The following is a 17591-nucleotide window of genomic DNA, read 5'->3' as shown; positions in this document are numbered from 1 at the left end:
ACCCTTTAGCATGAACAACACATTGGAACTCATTGCTGATAAGAAAGTGCTATTAAGCATATCGTAAATAAATGACTAACATCTGACGGCTGATTAGCTGTAAGCCAATCGCATATTCGTCAATATCTAAAATATTCAAGAATTATCATATACAACACAGAAAAAACAATATTTTATTGCTTAAAACAAAGAAAGTGAAGCCAATGAAAGTGAATGATGGCTGGCCTCGATACAAACGACAAAACTGCAAAATCTTGGTATTTATTATTTGTTTATTAAATTAGATTTCAATGAGATTTATACATTTTTCGATTATAATATTCATATTTTATTGTATTTTGGCGGGGATTTCAATGCAAAGAATATCCAGATTGTTTTGATCCTGAAGCTCCCATTTGACAAGCACTGAGACCTTTGGATAGCTGTTTAACACTGAGAGTGTGGCTGTATAGCGATAGGATTCATTTTTTTCTAACGGACATGTGAGGCCACTGTTGACACATGCATTCGGATTGCTGAGAGGAAATGGGATTTCAATACCCAACACTTTGCCATGGACAACAGTTATAACGGATGTAGCCTTTTCGGACAATGTAAAGTCGATTGATATTGATACATTGGTATTCCGATGGAGAATGCACTCTGCCTTTGTCGTATCACAGCCTTCGATGGTGACTTGAGTGAACTTGCCCGTCTTTGATCCACAATCTTTAAATTCTAGACCTGCACCCAGCTGCAGCACCAAAAGCAGCGACGAGATAAGCACGCACAACTTAAACATGACGTATATTTTTAGTAATTAAATTAATAGCTTTAGTGATAACACGCTTCGCATGTTTTCTCGCGACAGTGTCTTAACTACAACTGGAAAAAGTTTAAAAGCGACTCAAGCAGAAGCTAAAATCAGCTGCGCGCCTCATAGGAATGTAGCTTTGCTATCGATAATTCGGGTGGGAAAAGAGCGCTACTGTTAACTTAACATAATTCTAATTTGAACTATAATATTCTAATTCGAATTGTCAATGTTGCTTTGAATATGTAAATCATAAAATGCATTTTCCGGAAATTTTACAACTCAAATATATATAATTTTGAGCACATTTTACTATGTAGTAAAACATATGTTTGTCCGCGCGATGGTTGTTTTGCTTTTGCGCATCACTAGCTGAAAGCTTATGTTAATGATTCCAGTTGGCGAAATTTGGTTAGATTCACTTTAGCCGCGGTGAGTGCAGCATTTGGGCCGCATTTACGTTAATTTTATTTAAATACCATTTAGTAACATTTAAAATCATGTCGCAAATTTGTAAACGAAGCCTGTTGACTGCAAACCGCATCGCCATTAATGCACCAGCAGTTTTACGTTGCAAGTAAGTCTAAATCTCAGTTGTATTCACTGTTGTAGGCAGTTTTTTTAGCTGCACTATGTAACACGTCGCAGTTCACTGCAGTGTCATTTGTCAAGGTCATTGCAAATGCCGGTCTATTTGTGCTCCATGCATGCGTAAGAATAAGCTTGTGTTGTGTGTGTGTATATATATATTTATACATGTGTGTATGCGCCTCGCTGGATAATTTAGTGTTTGTTGTGCTTGAGACTTTTTATTATGTGACCATATGGATTATGGATGATATATAGACATACATACATGTGCATATATGTATGTATTTTTATCCAGTTCGTTGATTAGAACAACAAAATACTCCACAATCTGTTCATGTATACACATGTACTCATATTTATATATGTACATACATATATAATATCTGTATTTATGTGTGACATGTTTATTATCTGCTTGTGCACATGTGTAACATCTATGAGACTGCATATGCATGTCAAGTGTTAATTATTTCCTTATTTCATATATTATTCCTTAAATTACATGCATACATATGTATGTAAACTATATCAGTTACATATAAGTACCCATAATATATAACTACGGCTGCCACATGTACATTTGTACACTTTGTTTGTGTACCAAAATGGTACGTTTCTCTCTCGAATCAAATTTGGTACATTTGAGATTGGTCCCTTTGGTACTTTTGCTTTGAAACATCAATGTGCTGACGTTTTTGTCATATTTTTAGCACATCTTTCAATGCGATAATTATTTATTTCCGATCACATACGGCTGTTAGATTTGTTATTTGTGTATAAATTACGTTTTGACATAACAATCGTGTTATTCTCGAGTAAAGCTATACATATCTATTGCAGTAATTGCGAATTAATCAATAATTGAGCCATATTTACTTACATTGTTATGAAAATAATGAATTTTATAAGCTCACAGTAATATTGGCTTTTTCTATTCCGGAAACTGCTAAAACCAGAAGTCATATCAGCTATTCTGATTGCCTTCTAAGAAACTTTCAAGTCCACATGCAATTTAATTAAAATTTAAAATAGATAAAATATATATGCACCTTTTTATATATTTATCTAAGAGAGTAAATGAAGAAAAAAAAATGGAAAAGCAATCGCTTATCTCTATCTCTCATTAATCTGAGTGGGTTGGACGTCATAACGCTTGTTTACAGCTATACGCGATAAGCGTATGAGGAAACCCGACACGAGGACAAATAATACAAATAACGCCAATGTGCATCTGAACTTCGAAAGGTCACAAATATTAAGCGATATTTGACTTTGAAACGTAACCACTCCAAAGGTATCATTAATCTCTTCTCCTTTGTAGCTAACCAAAGCGCGTTTTCGAAGTGGACTAAGATAACTATTTCAATTCTTTGATAAGTAGGGTAAACGTCCGTTCTATGAAAGTGAAGAGTACAAAAAAGTAACCCGAGGGCAATGAACAATCAACCAAAATAAAATATAATTTTAATCATAAGCAAAGCATAAGCATAAGTTAAAGATTATTGACTCTTCTAGACACATACCAGACGAAACTCGTATTGTTAATAAATTTTACAAGATTTGAATTTAAATGTCGTCAATCTATCAAAATTTATAATTCAATACCAGTTAGGGTTTTGGATAGAGAATTTTCATGCGCTTTGTATTTTTGAAAAATTCTGTACCTAAAACTTTCAGATCCACATGGTTTTCCGAGGTACAAATGGGTCCACCCGACGCCATATTGGGCGTCACGGAGGCCTTCAAGAAGGATACAAATCCGAAAAAGATTAACCTGGGTGCCGGCGCCTATCGTGACGATAATACGAAGCCATTTGTGCTTCCCAGTGTGCGTGAGGTAAGTGTGCGAATCTCTAAATCAATTGATCTTACTAATCTATGCTCTATGCCAGGCCGAGAAGCGTATAATCAGTCGTACACTGGACAAGGAATATGCCACAATCATTGGCCTGCCCGAGTTCTACAACAAGGCCATTGAGTTGGCTCTCGGCGAGCAGTCGAGCCGACTGAAGGCCAAGCACAATGCCACTACGCAGGCGATCAGCGGCACTGGAGCGTTGCGTGTGGGAGGCGCATTTTTAAGCAAGTTCTGGAAGGGAAACCGCGAGATTTATTTGCCCACACCGTCGTGGGGCAATCATGTGCCCATTTTCGAGCATTCCGGTCTGCCAGTCAAGCGTTATCGCTACTACAACCCAAAGAACTGCAATCTGGACTTTGCCGGCATGGTTGAGGACCTGAAGGTGAGGATTGAAAAACAGAAACTTGTTAATTTACTAAAAACTCTCTATATCCTGGCAGAATATTCCTGAAAAATCGATTGTGCTGCTTCACGCCTGTGCTCATAATCCAACGGGCGTCGATCCCAACACCGAGCAGTGGCGTGAGCTGTCGCAGCTGTTCAAGCAGCGCAAACTTTATCCATTCTTCGACATGGCCTATCAGGGCTTTGCCACCGGCAATGTCGATGGCGATGCCCAGGCCGTGCGCATCTTCGAGGCTGATGGCCATGATTTTTGCCTAGCGCAGAGCTTCGCCAAGAACATGGGCCTGTACGGTGAGCGAGCTGGTGCCTATACGGTGATTTGTGCCGACGAGGATGAGGCAGCTCGCTGTTTGTCACAGATCAAGATACTGATTCGCGCTCTCTACTCCAATCCCCCGATTCATGGTGCGCGCATCGCCGCCGAGATCCTCAACAACGGCGATCTGCGTACCCAATGGCTGAAGGATGTGAAGACCATGGCTGATCGCATCATCAATGTGCGCGCACAGCTGAAGAGCAATCTGGAAAAGCTAGGCTCCTCGCGCAACTGGCAGCACATTGTTGATCAGATTGGAATGTTCTGCTTCAGTGGACTCACACCCGAGCAAGTGGACAGCCTGATGAAGAACTACAGCGTGTACCTGACCAGAGATGGCCGCATTTCTATGGCTGGTGTGACTAGCAAGAATGTTGAGTACCTGGCCGACAGCATCCACAAGGTGACCAAATAGATTCTATCAATGGCTGGAGCCTCACACTTATCTGCGCCTGTACGCATTTATAGGAATTGTATGCAGTTAAGAATAAGTTAAACAGATAATTGCCTTTCACCAATCCGACCTTGTACATAAGCTAAATCGTCTGCCGTTCAAATAAAGCATTCTAGCATTTTATAGTTAACAACAGCTGTTTTTAATATAATGTGATATGAATTCGTGTGTCTAGTTTCATAGATAAGCTGTGTAGCAACTGGAAGTATGAATCTGGGCCTAGCATGTACTATATATAGATAGTTTATAATAATATTCTAATAATATATGAGGTCTCATCGATTCATCGATAGCGAATCGACTATAAATCATTTTTGATATACATATGTATGAACAATTATAGTCTATAGTCTATGATCTATTTTCAAAGTAAAAATCAATTGTATTCTTACGGCAGGGTTAGAGTTATTCAAACACAGTTGTACCCAGTTGTCATTTTGTTAGTTTAATGAGCGTAACAATTAGTTTGTTTATAGCGTCACTATGGGTAATTACAAAAAGAACTAGTATATATCCAATTGTTGAAATGTACATACAATTCTTACATTAGCTTGCAAATAATACTATACATTTTGATAAACACCGTTTTATCTTTAATTTAACTAATATTATACATAGTACATTGTTTACTTACCACCCAAATAGCTAGATCAAATTCTATATTAGTTTCGTTGAAGATTTCTGACATTTAGTTTCAAAGTTGTTTCTATTAGCAGCTTCTCTCTGACTAATTTGATTACATGGTTTTGTTTTTCTATTTATTTTGTTGTATATGTATATATATATATATAACTAGAATCACGGTTTGTTATAACGATATCTTAACTTATCGCTTGGCTCACAGTACTCCTTGATAATTAGCTTACATAGGAATATATGAAATACTACGATTATTGCACAGACTGAGACCCAGAAGAGTGCGGGCAGCCCACCCAATTGATGGCCATGTTTATGCAGCGCTATTAGATGCTGTTCGTGCGCCGGAGCTGAAGATAAGAGTTGTAATTAAAACAAACAAACGTAGATATTTATAGAGACAGATAAGCCTACCCTCCACGACTTCCTTAACATGTATAGCATGATGAATTTCTTCCATGTGTTGCTTATCCTCAGTTATATATAATATTGCAGTTAATGGTTCAGTCAATTTCACAGGAAATTCTCGACGATTTTGGCTGTTGAAGAAAAATGAACATTAATTATTATAATTGAAATTATGAGATATACTCCATTCTCTACTTACGTTAGTAGGATTGGCTCATCCAGACAACCGCCATCGCATGCATAGTAACTGCGATCGGAACGATCCAATGCCACATAGATAACCGCCTTGTTGTCATCTTTAACAATGATTGTCACATTGACATGCGTTTTATTGCCATAGTTGAGGCGCCTGAAGTGAAAGTCACGATGCAAGAATTTCGGATGCATATTACATTCCAAATGTTGGTTGCTAAAACGAAAACTACCGAAGCTCAGAGTCATAGCCTGAATGACGCCCGACGCGCCAGCACGTATCAAATTGTGGCAGCCTTGCTTCTCCAACGTAAGCATCCAAGAGGACACCAGAGAATTGAGTTGATTCAGCGTGGACATATCACGCCAAAGATTCTCCGCCTGAAGCGTATGATAGCTGTCGTAGCAACCCTCGGCGTATGTCAACGCCTTGGCAATTTCCTCTCGCTTTCCCGTAGAAGACGAGCTCCCGAACAAGCCGGAAGACGTGTCTTCAAATTCAAAGCTGCGTACTTGGGACAGAACGGCATACATGGTGGCATTAATTCTATCGCCATTTAAGCTATTCTCAGCCTTTGAGGTGCTTATCGTGAAGCCCGTCGCCCACAGATCCGTCCAGACGTTAATATGTTCCTGGCGATACGTGTTGATGCTGTTAACCGAACCGGAGCCAGATGTCTTGGCGCTGAGCCTCTGTAGCAGTTTTGTCATGGCCTGAATCGAATGTTGTTCGATGTTGTCGATGGTCGCTTTCAATTGAGTTTCTGTCACGGGTTTAGAGTACTCTATGATCATTGGATAGATTATTTGTACTGTGCCACGTTTACGCAACTGTAATTTAGTTTCCAGTTGCGGCTTTGTGATGCTAATGACGACCAACTTGCTCGGATCATCTTGCGAAGGTTGCACAGTGCCCGAAATAACTTCCAATGCACTATATGTGAGCATTCCAATTTGTACTGGATCGCTACAATAGAGGGTTGTTGAAGATATATGTACATAAATATTTTATTCCCTGTAAGTTTCTCTGACTTACCTCAGCGGAATGCTGCGCGTAGATGACTTGGGCAAACGATTGCGAGGCATTATTAGATCAATGCTTTCAACTGTGTTACGTGTATTGGTAATTTGCAGCTCTTGCATAAGAACGTTGGGCTGTGTGCGATGCGCATACAGTGTGTAGGAGGCAAAGTAGCCAGAGAAACATTGAAATCTGTGCACCATTCCCGTCAAATACTCAACAACCGTTGCTTCTTTCTCGCCCGCATTGCCACCATTCGATGTGACGGACAATAATGGATAGAAGCGTATGGGTAGCTGCATGGCGCGTCCATGTTTTATATTCAGTGACGCTCCATGCGACACCTCCATGCCAATATAACCGTTACCGACATAGGGCGTGTAGTCTCTCTCGCCCGGCATCAATGGAGCCACGTGACGTATGTTTGCATCGTATTCATAGTTCTGCAAGATGTAGGGCGTTAGGCGGTCGTCCATGCACATACTGTGTGGATCTAAGACACGTACAATAAACAAAGACATATTAATTGATGATGGTATGAAGCGCGATAGATACGTTACCTTTTTGCTCTGTTGGGCTTAAAAATAGATAACGAAATATGGGTGGCAGCATATAAAAAACTATGCATACGCACAGTAAAAGCAAAAACAAACGCCGGTATGACGATAGAGTGCCTTCAACTAGACGCTTCAGTCTCCGCACAATATCCACGGTCTCGAATTTGTTTTTGGCTGATCGTATAAACATATTGATTGCGTTATAAACATTTATTTTGCATTGGAAAACAATTTTCAAAATGCTACTGATTGGCCACAAGTTGTGGCCAAACTCACAAATTTATCTTTGTTCTAATATCAAATCGATACATCGATATAAAAAACATCGTCAATGTAATAGAAGTAGTGGCATTCCAAAGCCCTCACGACTTTCAAATTCGTGTATTTATAAATATTCAATTTTACTATATAAGTCTTTATATTTTATCTTTGTCTTCCGGATATTAATATGATGAAATAATCTCGGCGTTAAATGTGAGAACTTTTTTCGAGGGCCTAAGTATTTTTCGTGTTTAGATCCTGAAAACTGAACATGATTTCGACAAATTCCAATTAGAATATTGTTATAGCATTAATTGCCTGCGCATTTTTAATATTGACAACCTACAAAATCAGGAACACTTAAATAAGGCAATACATTAAGCCTAATTCATTCTTTATTTACACAGTCAAGTAAATTAAATTTAAATAAATCAGTTGCATAAATTTCAAAAATTCGATGAACTTTGCTTTTCCTCAGATTCATCGATCGTGTTGAAGCTAAATAAATAATATCGATATTGTAATATCCATCTTTATGTTGATATTCATTGCGCAAAGCAATGTCTAACAAGCTAGACTTGTCCAAGTCTTCTTTTAAAACATGTTAAAGAAAAGACATCTTTTAATTCCATTGGCCTGTTTGGTATTGTTCATATTTATAAAATATACGATAGAATTTGGAAATGATCTTAATGATCAATCTCCAATCGAATGTTTGTTTTGTAACATTGCCCACGGAAGAATAACGCCACCAAAACTAGAATTTGAAAACGACGAATATGTTATTTTCAAGGACAAAAACCCAGCCTCCACTTATCACTATTTGGCAATACCCAAGCAACATTTTGACAGTCTGAAAGTGCTCAATAAATCCCACGTGGGCTTAGGTAAGTAAAAGTGAGGTAATTAACATATTTTAAATATGTCTTGTTTGTTTCCTATGCAGTTGAGCGCATGCAGAATGGTATGATTCGTTTTCTTGAATCAAAAAATGTGAGTAAAGAAAATGCAGTGATTGGCTTTCATATTCCGCCGTTTATATCGCAAAAGCATTTGCATCTACATGGAATTTCTCCCAAATCTGAAATGGACTTGTCCAATCGCATAAACTTCTTCATACCGTCGTTTTGGTTCAAATCCGTGAGTAGATGAATATACAATTTGTATAGTAAACAAACGAAATTATATTTAGGCCGACGATGCAATAGAATCTTTAAAACTCGCGGACCTCTAGTCATGAGAGTCAGGAGAGGCTTGAATCCTTAAAAGGCATGTATCTGTAATTATCACAAGGAACCTAAATATTTGCTTGCGTCCAATTATAAACGGCATACATTCGTTGCTCATTGTTCAAGTTTCTCAAACAGCTCAAAACATTCCATTAAGTTAGGTGTTACTGTGTAGATACATTTTCAAAAATGTGTTAAGAATTAATAATAAAAATCCTTTGCAACACAAAATTCATTAAAGATATATGAAAATTGAAACGTAATCTTAAATTTTTATGTCGTGGCACCTGTCAAACAGGGAAAACGTAAATTTTGTTGGCAACGGAGTGCCATGGCAACATTATCGATAGTTGGCGCATCTGCATACCGATAGGTATGAATGTGTTGTTACACATTATATCGATAGTGGAATCGATTGCTTTGCAACACTAAAAATCAGCACCAGCAAACGCTGAATTTTAGTTTGTTTTAGTTACAAGATTCGCGAAAACCTTTTGGGAAAATTGCTAAATTAAGTTGCAAATTAACGGATTGGAGCACTTCAAAAGTAGTGCGTTCGAAACAATGCGCAGCATGTGGCCGCAAACGTTGGAAATGTCCCGCGACGAATGTCGGGGCATGCTGCGTCGACTTGGTAGGTGATATTCTGCTGCTGCTGCCGCCACCGCCAGGAGGAAGCACTTTATGTTATACAGCACCACCAGCAGCAGCAGCTCAGCTTTCGTGGATCACGATTTTTGTTTGCTAATTGGTGCCCGTTTTGTTTGTATCGTTCATGTAGAGTTAGAATCGTATTCGCATGTAATAAGCGTTTTTCGCGCCCAAGGCTCGCTAAGCGAACCGAAAGCCAAGCTGCTCGAGGAGTTACGCCAACTGTTTCACATAACCCAGGAACGTCATCGGGCGGAGGTGCGCCGCGCTGCTAACGATGAACAATTATGCACAATTGCCGAGAAGTAAGCAATTGTAAAATGTTAAATAAGCGTGCATATTTTACATAGATATATATTTAATTGTATCACCACAAACATTTTTAGCGTCTGCGGTCCAAACACATGGCAGGAATGGTCACGTGAAGGTCGTCGCCCATATCCGCTGCTGCCTCGAATTAGTCCGCAAACTGCCCTGAGCATTGTGGCCAACGATCTGGCTGCCAAGGCGTATGCGGAAAACAGCAAACTTCCGCCACCAAATGAAACTGGGGCAAATCTAAGTGAAACGCTACGAGAACAGTCAGCCTATCAGACCCTTAAGCATGGCATAACAAAACATCAGGAGCCAATCGTGGTCATGGATGAGCCGGTGAGTGTGCCAGCGTTATATAACTTGATCGGGGGCTATATACAGAGGTATTTACTTGTGCTGCTATTGCCTCGTACGTATGTATGTGCGAATATGTATGAGCAGAGAAAGTACAGTCTGCGCCTGGGTCTCACTTGGTCTACTGTGGTGGGCAGCAAGGTAAAGCCAACCTAAGGCAAATCCAAGTCTGGCACAGGGTCTTAGATTGTAGTCTGAAAGATCTACCTATACAAGATTTAATTTACTATCAACTTATCTACTTTTGTAACCCAAAAGTTCCAATTCCAATGTAGCCGCTTAGTAAGGTTAATGCAAAATTGATTCCAACTGCCAATCTTAACTGGTAAAGGGCATTCCTTCATCTAGCTACTCCATTCGCCAAATGCTGGTGCCAAATGTTGCTTGTCGCACGGTTGTGTATTTAATTTTTATTTAATTCAACTCTGCATCGGCAGTTAACAGCCGCTGCCAGTTAACAGCATTAGTAAACTGTTAACTTACATTTTAACATGCAGCTGATTGCTAGTGGCTAAATGTTACAATCGATAAGAAATCAATATTGATCGATTTATTTAAATAAAAAACTCGAATTACAAAATTTTAAAAATATCTAAAATTGAAGGTGATTATATTGAAATTTTAATTAAGTAAGCAATACGAACTTTCAAAATTAAAAAAAAAATATATGTAAACAATGTTTTGCAAACCATTTATAAATATATATTTTGCGAATTAATTTAATTTTTATTTCTTATTTAAAAAAATTTAATTTAGACTTCTACTCTTATGTCTGACTTGTATTCACTATTCATTATTCACATTTCGCATTCATTTTATCATTCTAGTTTAAGGTGCCCGACTTGCCCAACGAAATAAAAAAGGCCACTCTAAAGCGAAAGGAGAATGAGAGCAGCGACACGAAACCGAATAAGAAACGCAATACACAACAAGATAGACAGATGGCACAGCTGCAGCAGTTGCCATCCCAGCTAAGTGGGGGCAAGGATGAGGATGGGCAACTTGTGCCTCTGGAGCAGCGTCCCAGTGCCCGTACACTGCAGCAACGATACTTCTATCAGCAGCAACAGAAACACAAACAACGATTGGCAAGCAAAAAGGGCAGCGGGAATCCGTTGGCCAACAATAGTAATGCTTCCGGTGTCGGCATCAATACGAAGCCGGCTAAGAGCGGCCGGCGGAGAGCACAAAAACAGCTACAACAACAAATGCAACAGCAGAAGCAACTTCAGCAACAGCAGGAACTACAACAGGAACAAGATCAGCAGCAGCAGCAGCAACATCAACAACATCAGCATCAGCAGCAGCAACAACCACAACAACAGCAACAGCAGCTACAACAACAGCAAGAAAAAGTATTACAATCCACGCCTCTAACAACGACAGAGCTAACAGCGCATCCAAATGCCAATCATTTGGTGCAGCCGCATGTGGAATACATTTTAGACGAGGCGCTCAAATCGGTTGCGGCCACCAAATTAAAAACGATACCTGCCGCTCGCGTTGTCTATGGACCGCCGGAGATGCTCTCGCCGACGACGCCGCGCACATTTGTTAATTCGCCCATTGTTTTCAAAGAGAAATTATCGCCGACGACGCAGACGATTCAGCCGCCACAATTGAGCACGCCTGTTAAGAAATACATTGTAGAAGAACGCCAGCAGCCAGGCGGCACGCAGCCAGCGTCCGCAAATATCTCAACGGCTAACTTGCCGCTGGCGCCACAGATTATAAGCGTTCAGCAAATAGCAGCCCCACCGAAAGTACGGACAACGGCAAGCGGCACCATTTTGCCAGCTGGCACCAAGCTGACGCCGAAGAAGATCAATCTGATCGACAAGCAGCAGCTGCCTTCCGTGCCCAACACAGCCGTACGTCTCTTGCCCTATGAGCAGCAATCGGCCGCCAGTCCAACGACGTCCGTCAACAATCTCGGCAGCAGCAAGGCTCCAGCCACAGCTGCAGTGCAGAAATACATTGTCGAGGAGCGAGTGCCCAGCCAGACTGTGGCCAGCGTGGCGAGCACACCGTTGAGCAGCGCCTCGGCTGTGAATATTATAAAGAATATACCAGCGAGCAGTTTGAACAACACGCTCATCACGCCCTTAAGCAGCTCCTCAGGGGCGCCTGTGGGGCCGCTATTTCGCAAGGCGACGGCGACAACAACAAGCACGGCGGCGACGTCGGTGGCGGCAGCTGGCAGCAGCAGTGGTTCAGTGGCATCGACCTCACAGATATTGGGCAACATAAAGCTGACCAGCGCCAGCGGCATCAAGCATGTGCCTAGCAGCGCGCTGCGCAACATCAAGATCTGCTCGCCCAACGGCAAACTGTTCCTGCAACCGGCCAAGCTGCATACGGGCAGCATCATACACAAGCTGAATCCATCAAACGTTGCCGCTGGCGGTGCTGGTGTTACTGTCAGCAGTGCTGCTGTCTCGCCCACTGGCGTCGGCACGCCCTCCTCGCCGCAGTCGTCGCAGCAGCGAATAACGATACAGAAAATGCAGCTGCTAACGCCCACTCAAGTGATCTCGAGTGCCGCGGGCGGCACGAGCAACGTGAGTGTCGTCTCCACGTCCAGCATGGCGAGCAGCGGCACCAAGGTTAAGCCCACAACATTGACGCTCGGTCCGGCAGGGGTTGGCAAGAATAATTTGGTGTTTTTGCCGACGAGTGGAATGCGAGCAGTCACACTGGCCTCCAGCAAACCCAAGCCCAGCGGCGAGCTGCTGGCAGCCAAGCCCAATGTCCTTGTGATTGGTCCTTCAACTTCTGTCAATGCGGCTAACAATTCACAGGCAACGGGAACGGCAACTGGAACGGGAACGGGCACGGGTGCAGGCACAGGCACGGCAGCGGCTGCGGCTGCGACGTCTTCTGCATTGGCAAAGCCAAAGGCGAATCAGCTGATTACTGAAGATACGCCTATAGATATCATTAATATGCCCATCATTGTGGCAGACAATGGCGCGCCAGAGACGAAGACGTCGGCCAAGTCGGCGCCAATGATGGTCCTCAATGCCACGGACTGGGAGATGGAGCTGGATCAGGCATCCAAAGCGGCAGCTGCCACGAATGCAACAGGCACAGCATCATCATCAGCAACAACGACTGCGAATGATACAAAGAGCAACAAGCAGCAGTTGGACGATGTCATTGTAGAGGATGCAGCCGGGGAGGACACGGAAAATGCAAACTCCCAGATAAAAGATCGCAGTAAGTAATATGGCGTATTCAGATGAAGCCAATTGAATTCATCAATATATATTTAGCCATAGAAATGCACGACGATGGGGACAGTGCCATTGAGTATGTGGACATGGAGCTAGAGCAGCCCATTGAGATTGAGTGTACCAGCAACATATCGCCAGAGACAATGACGACGACCACCAGCACGACCACATCTCTGAAAGCAACTATAATGCCACCCCTGGCGGAAGATGAGAAAAAGCTGGACCAGCCGGCAACAGGAGAACAGGGAACAGGGCCAGCAGCTGTAACGACAACAACGATCCTGGCAAAGCCATCGACGCTGCCATAGGTAGTCCGATGTGTTCTAACTGTTTATTTTGTTATGGTTGCTTCATTTACGCACAAACAGACATATATACAAACACTCACACATCCATACACTAACACACACACACAAAATGCCCGGTTTAATTAGGATTCAGTTATTAGTTTAGTGGACCCAAGTTCTTTAAGCAAAGTGCAACATTATAATTACTTGTAAATGTATTTGAAAAATATTTGTAAAAAAAAAAGAAAGAGGAAAAACAGAAAAAGCTTGAATATCGATTATATAATTTAAAACAAAGTCGAATTTTCGAATCTTGTTTTGAATTATTTAAACTTCTCCAAGCTGCCACCTTCGAAATATCATAAAATATTTGTATACATTGTAAATAGCATATTTCTCATTTAGTTTTTAGCCCCTCGATAAGTTCATTACATAATTCAAAACACGAAAAGAAACTGAGAACAGAAACATCAAATCATAATAAGTAAAATGTGTGTTTTAATGAGATTATTATTTTAGTTCATATATGGCCGATCTAAATGCAAAATGTAAATATTTAAGTGAAAACCAGAAAACAAACAAAATTGAAGAATTTTCAAAATGCTACAAGCCATATAAATTCATGTATATGCATCGTGTAAAGAGCAGATTAGAGATTAGTTACAAGGACAAAAGTTTAAGAAAGAAAAAAAAGATGAAGCAAGTAATCCTACACACACGAACACACTCACACGCATAAATATATACATAGACATTTATAACTACGTACGAACAGTTTAGCTCTTAAGTATTTTATGCATCGATTTTGTAAATCTAAAAAAAAAAAAAAAAAAAAACGTAAACAGTGTAGCTTTTAGATAAAAAAAAGAAAAGAAAAAAAAACAAACAAACGCAATCGAAGCGAAACCACCACAAAACGGTAAAACAAAATGTAATTATACAAATATTGTTGAACAATGCGTGCAGCTGTAAAATTTTTAACATAGAAATTTTAAATGAAATAAATATAAATGTAAGCATAAAGTAAATCTTTCAATTCATTTGAAATCGATGAGGGAATTCCAGGTATAATCTATCTGATTTTAGACAATATTGGCATGTCTATACTTTGCTTGTATTGTCAATCAATTAGATTGATAACTACAAAGTTTAGGTTTATTTATCGGGGCAATAAGTTTAAGTAGACTTAATTGAATATGCTCGCTTATGCATAGAGATGAGGAACCAGATCTTTCTAGAATCATAAAAGACAACATGAGCTTCTCTGGTTGGGTATGGTCTGGATAATTTTAGCTGCTTAGAAGGTTCCGGAAGTCTAGTTCTTTCTTACACCAATTAATTAGTATACGATTTTCTCTGCTCTAAAGATATATAATTTTGTTTAGTTCAAACTTCAATGAAAAAAAGTTTTCATAAAAAAATATTGTTGGAAATTAAATGCATAATATAATAAAAAGTCGGCGAGATATAGCGTACATAAATCAAGACGCCAAATTGCTGATATTCATCCCACAGCGTTATAAACTATTCAAAAGATATCATTTACAAGTTTTATCAAAGCTCGTTCTTGGGTGGGTGGATAATTCATTCCATTAATAATGCAAGCATCCATTTATTTACAACAAAATAAGATATTAACTAATCTCTATACGCGTTCAGCGTATTGTTACTTGATCAAGAAAAAGATGTATTTCGGTTATATAAATGATCAAGAATTTGAGGTGTATCAAAAATAAATGGCTCCAAAAGGAATAAAATTTGTACACTGTGGTCAATAGATAAAATGAAGTTATCTCAATTATGAACAAACCAGATAATTCAAATATATTCATAATTTTGTTATCTTTTGTATATATTTGTATACCATACCGCCCCTTAACACGATGATGCACTCAATTAAAAGATGCAAAACCCAAGGTGAAGTATAGGATGAGTTTTGACAGGGATTGATCGAGCTTTTACTTTTTTAGTGTATAGATCATTTGCATAGATCGATAGAAAGATAGTATGTTAGCTAAACTTATGAATAAAGGTTTCAGTTGCGTCCCAAGGCTGTGCCATGACCCCAGGCTGAGTTGGCCGCTTGACGTGGAGGTGCTCTGCTCTCCGGTGGAATACCAAAGCCACTAATGCCGCCAGATACGTCCGGAGCAATACGTTTTCTGCAACAAAAAGAAATTGTATTAAATTTAATTCTAGTAGTAATTAAAATATATATAAAATGCAATTATTAATAGCAAAGTACAATTAAAATGGGGAGCTGCCCATGTCATTTTGGTTTGCTTATTCTGATTGCAATTTCACGACAAATTAATGTCTATGTATGTGTTCCTTGAAGTGTGTATGTGTGCGTGTTATGCTGATGCCGAAAAATAAATAGCTCGCCAACTATTTGATACTCGTTACAAAGCATTAAATGATGAAAAGAGAGCAATGAGTCGGCAAGAAAAAAAAAAAAATCGTGCCTTGTGGAAACTGATAAGAGCATCGGACCTCTCACTCGATCGCACTGAACGCCATACGGCCAAGAGGCTCGCTAAATGAGGGACTCTCTCCTGCGAGCCGAGGGAATACGAAGTTGCTTAGGACAGCAACACAATTCCTTTCTAGATTTTTCCAGTTGACCGATTCCATATGTTGTGCGCTTATATATAAGCATAATTTATGTATATACTTACAAAAATTCGGGTGTCTCGAGAAAGGCATTGCCGCCCAGCTCCTGTGGGTATTGGAATTTGAGGAAGTAATAGACGTGCCCATTGAATATGCCCACCAGTGAGGCCAAAGAGCCGTGGAAAACTAGCTCGATGCCGGCTAGTACCCAGGGTAGGTACATGGCTTTGAAGCGACTGCCGAACCAGAAGCTAACAATGACCTCCTTGTTCAGTTGGCACCAAATGTAGGTGATTGCAACGACCAGCATGTCCATCAGAAAGTATACGTTGAATAACATGCCGCCGAGATTGGCTAGCACTGCAGTGATTATCAATAGATATAGGTAGTCGGAGGGGCTTCTCGCATATTGATCCTTTTCCAGATTCTTGCTGTACTGCGTTATGAAGTAGCAGTTGATCAGAAAGTGGAAGCCTGTCGCTCCGCTCAGCGGAAACACGAACAGAGAGGTGATGCATCGCCACAGCTGTAACCGGGTCAGAACCAGCTCACGGGATAGGTACATATATTCCATTGGCAGCAGACCGAATCTGCAGAGCAGGCTCATGCCGATTGTGGCTGTTAGCCAGTACCGTGTGAAGCGAGGCAACGAATGGTACCATGTCCCAGCGTCCATCTTCCTTAATGTTAATATACGATGTCTTTGAATTTGCAAAACAGTCTTTCACTTCCAATTGTTGATTTACGTGTCTTTATACAACAGTGTGGCTGCATAACATAACTTCTAGAATACCAAAAATAAAAAACGTATGCTATATAGGCAAAAAAAACTATTGTGATAGTTATGTGTCAAGTAATGTATATATTGACCACATAACATGAAGGTGTACAAAATTAAAAAATAAATTTAAACAATCTTTTTATTAATGTTTAGTCATTTTGTATTAAGTGACAATATTTGCCAAATTAAGAAGTGACATTCAAACATGTATAGCAAGTTACAGTTCAGTGGAATTTATCGATTGTTTGAAAAAGGAGCGCGGCAAATTTATTTCTTTTTAAATATTGCATGTTCATGTTTTTCTAACTTTTTCATAAAAATATTTGTTTATGGTTTCAATTGTCAAATCTGAAAGCATACTGTGTCAGAGCTGAACAAAAGTGAGGCGCTGATGCGAAACTAATGTAGATTGGGCGATTTTTAAGTGGAAATGTGGTGAATACAAGGAGAATGAAACGCAGGCATATAAATTGATAGCTGTCAAATCAGTGTCATTCCTAACTGTAAGTGGTTAATTTTTAGTACAATTTTTTGCGAAAATCTATTCACGTAGATAAACCACGCGGAAAAGAAGTAAAAATATTTGATGTGCGCAACCAACTGTAAATATATGAAATGTACGTTAGCCCT

At 40.0% G+C, this 17591-nt stretch overlaps 6 protein-coding genes and 1 pseudogene across 7 annotated transcripts in view; 4 read left to right on the top strand and 3 right to left on the bottom strand.

Moving 5' to 3' along the window:
• Nucleotides 1-252: 252 nt before the first annotated feature.
• LOC108610567 (NPC intracellular cholesterol transporter 2 homolog a pseudogene) lies at nucleotides 253-893 on the bottom strand (annotated as a pseudogene).
• A 290-nt stretch (nucleotides 894-1183) lies between these two features.
• Nucleotides 1184-4553, top strand: Got2 (glutamate oxaloacetate transaminase 2). The gene is made up of 4 exons (XM_018002735.2): nucleotides 1184-1370; nucleotides 3062-3221; nucleotides 3277-3627; nucleotides 3686-4553. The coding sequence occupies exons 1-4, from the start codon at nucleotides 1294-1296 to the stop codon at nucleotides 4379-4381; spliced, it is 1284 nt and encodes a 427-aa protein (XP_017858224.1). The 5' UTR covers nucleotides 1184-1293; the 3' UTR covers nucleotides 4382-4553.
• On the bottom strand, nucleotides 3914-7544 carry LOC108610557 (uncharacterized protein KIAA2013 homolog). Its single transcript, XM_018002733.2, has 5 exons — nucleotides 7238-7544; nucleotides 6693-7170; nucleotides 5664-6623; nucleotides 5471-5595; nucleotides 3914-5406 (listed from the first exon to the last, which is right to left on the bottom strand). The coding sequence occupies exons 1-5, from the start codon at nucleotides 7422-7424 to the stop codon at nucleotides 5219-5221; spliced, it is 1938 nt and encodes a 645-aa protein (XP_017858222.1). The 5' UTR covers nucleotides 7425-7544; the 3' UTR covers nucleotides 3914-5218.
• A 472-nt stretch (nucleotides 7545-8016) lies between these two features.
• LOC108610566 (adenosine 5'-monophosphoramidase HINT3) lies at nucleotides 8017-8980 on the top strand. The gene is made up of 3 exons (XM_018002742.2): nucleotides 8017-8382; nucleotides 8442-8635; nucleotides 8688-8980. Exons 1-3 carry the CDS (start codon nucleotides 8097-8099, stop codon nucleotides 8727-8729), a joined length of 522 nt encoding a protein of 173 aa, XP_017858231.1. The 5' UTR covers nucleotides 8017-8096; the 3' UTR covers nucleotides 8730-8980.
• A 150-nt stretch (nucleotides 8981-9130) lies between these two features.
• LOC108610569 (uncharacterized) lies at nucleotides 9131-15729 on the top strand. 2 transcript variants are annotated; one of them, XM_089464728.1, is made up of 5 exons: nucleotides 9131-9358; nucleotides 9506-9680; nucleotides 9762-10026; nucleotides 10872-13263; nucleotides 13320-15729. In XM_089464728.1, exons 1-5 carry the CDS (start codon nucleotides 9289-9291, stop codon nucleotides 13586-13588), a joined length of 3171 nt encoding a protein of 1056 aa, XP_089320854.1. In that variant the 5' UTR covers nucleotides 9131-9288; the 3' UTR covers nucleotides 13589-15729. The 2 variants fall into 2 exon arrangements, with proteins under 2 accessions (XP_089320854.1, XP_089320855.1); XM_089464729.1 differs by lacking the exons at nucleotides 9131-9358; nucleotides 9506-9680; nucleotides 9762-10026 and adding an exon at nucleotides 10527-10648.
• Nucleotides 15502-17003, bottom strand: Der-1 (derlin 1). Its single transcript, XM_018002738.2, has 2 exons — nucleotides 16246-17003; nucleotides 15502-15729 (listed from the first exon to the last, which is right to left on the bottom strand). The coding sequence occupies exons 1-2, from the start codon at nucleotides 16854-16856 to the stop codon at nucleotides 15603-15605; spliced, it is 738 nt and encodes a 245-aa protein (XP_017858227.1). The 5' UTR covers nucleotides 16857-17003; the 3' UTR covers nucleotides 15502-15602.
• Nucleotides 17004-17293: 290 nt separating this feature from the next.
• Nucleotides 17294-17591, top strand: part of erm (earmuff) — a 31519-nt gene continuing 31221 nt past the window's right edge. Inside the window, exon 1 of the mRNA XM_089464732.1 lies at nucleotides 17294-17464. The gene's annotated coding sequence lies outside the window, so the exon portion shown is untranslated. The remainder of the gene's footprint in view (nucleotides 17465-17591) is intronic.

The sequence above is a fragment of the Drosophila arizonae genome, chromosome 3 (assembly GCF_054131065.1).
Source record: "Drosophila arizonae isolate 15081-1271.41 chromosome 3, UAZ_ARI_1.0, whole genome shotgun sequence".
In the NCBI taxonomy this organism is placed as follows: Eukaryota; Metazoa; Arthropoda; class Insecta; order Diptera; family Drosophilidae; genus Drosophila; species Drosophila arizonae.
Note: the sequence above shows the minus strand (reverse complement) of the source record. Positions and strands in the feature narration are given on the sequence as shown.

What these genes read in the sequence shown, in the direction of transcription:
- Got2 (XM_018002735.2), top strand. Translation starts at nt 1,294, where the DNA reads ATGTCGCAAATTTGTAAACGAAGCCTGTTGACTGCAAACCGCATCGCC. An exon ending in CCAGCAGTTTTACGTTGCAA is followed by an intron (nt 1,371 to 3,061) that starts GTAAGTCTAAAT and finishes TAAAACTTTCAG; the next exon opens with ATCCACATGGTTTTCCGAGG. An exon ending in TGCTTCCCAGTGTGCGTGAG is followed by an intron (nt 3,222 to 3,276) that starts GTAAGTGTGCGA and finishes GCTCTATGCCAG; the next exon opens with GCCGAGAAGCGTATAATCAG.
- LOC108610557 (XM_018002733.2), bottom strand. Translation starts at nt 7,424, where the DNA reads ATGTTTATACGATCAGCCAAAAACAAATTCGAGACCGTGGATATTGTG. An exon ending in AAGCCCAACAGAGCAAAAAG is followed by an intron (nt 7,171 to 7,237) that starts GTAACGTATCTA and finishes TACGTGTCTTAG; the next exon opens with ATCCACACAGTATGTGCATG. An exon ending in TGTTAAGGAAGTCGTGGAGG is followed by an intron (nt 5,407 to 5,470) that starts GTAGGCTTATCT and finishes TCTTATCTTCAG; the next exon opens with CTCCGGCGCACGAACAGCAT.
- LOC108610566 (XM_018002742.2), top strand. Translation starts at nt 8,097, where the DNA reads ATGTTAAAGAAAAGACATCTTTTAATTCCATTGGCCTGTTTGGTATTG. An exon ending in TAAATCCCACGTGGGCTTAG is followed by an intron (nt 8,383 to 8,441) that starts GTAAGTAAAAGT and finishes TTTCCTATGCAG; the next exon opens with TTGAGCGCATGCAGAATGGT. An exon ending in CGTCGTTTTGGTTCAAATCC is followed by an intron (nt 8,636 to 8,687) that starts GTGAGTAGATGA and finishes AATTATATTTAG; the next exon opens with GCCGACGATGCAATAGAATC.
- LOC108610569 (XM_089464728.1), top strand. Translation starts at nt 9,289, where the DNA reads ATGCGCAGCATGTGGCCGCAAACGTTGGAAATGTCCCGCGACGAATGT. An exon ending in TCGTGGTCATGGATGAGCCG is followed by an intron (nt 10,027 to 10,871) that starts GTGAGTGTGCCA and finishes TTATCATTCTAG; the next exon opens with TTTAAGGTGCCCGACTTGCC. An exon ending in CTCCCAGATAAAAGATCGCA is followed by an intron (nt 13,264 to 13,319) that starts GTAAGTAATATG and finishes ATATATATTTAG; the next exon opens with CCATAGAAATGCACGACGAT.
- Der-1 (XM_018002738.2), bottom strand. Translation starts at nt 16,856, where the DNA reads ATGGACGCTGGGACATGGTACCATTCGTTGCCTCGCTTCACACGGTAC. An exon ending in CTCGAGACACCCGAATTTTT is followed by an intron (nt 15,730 to 16,245) that starts GTAAGTATATAC and finishes TTTTTGTTGCAG; the next exon opens with AAAACGTATTGCTCCGGACG.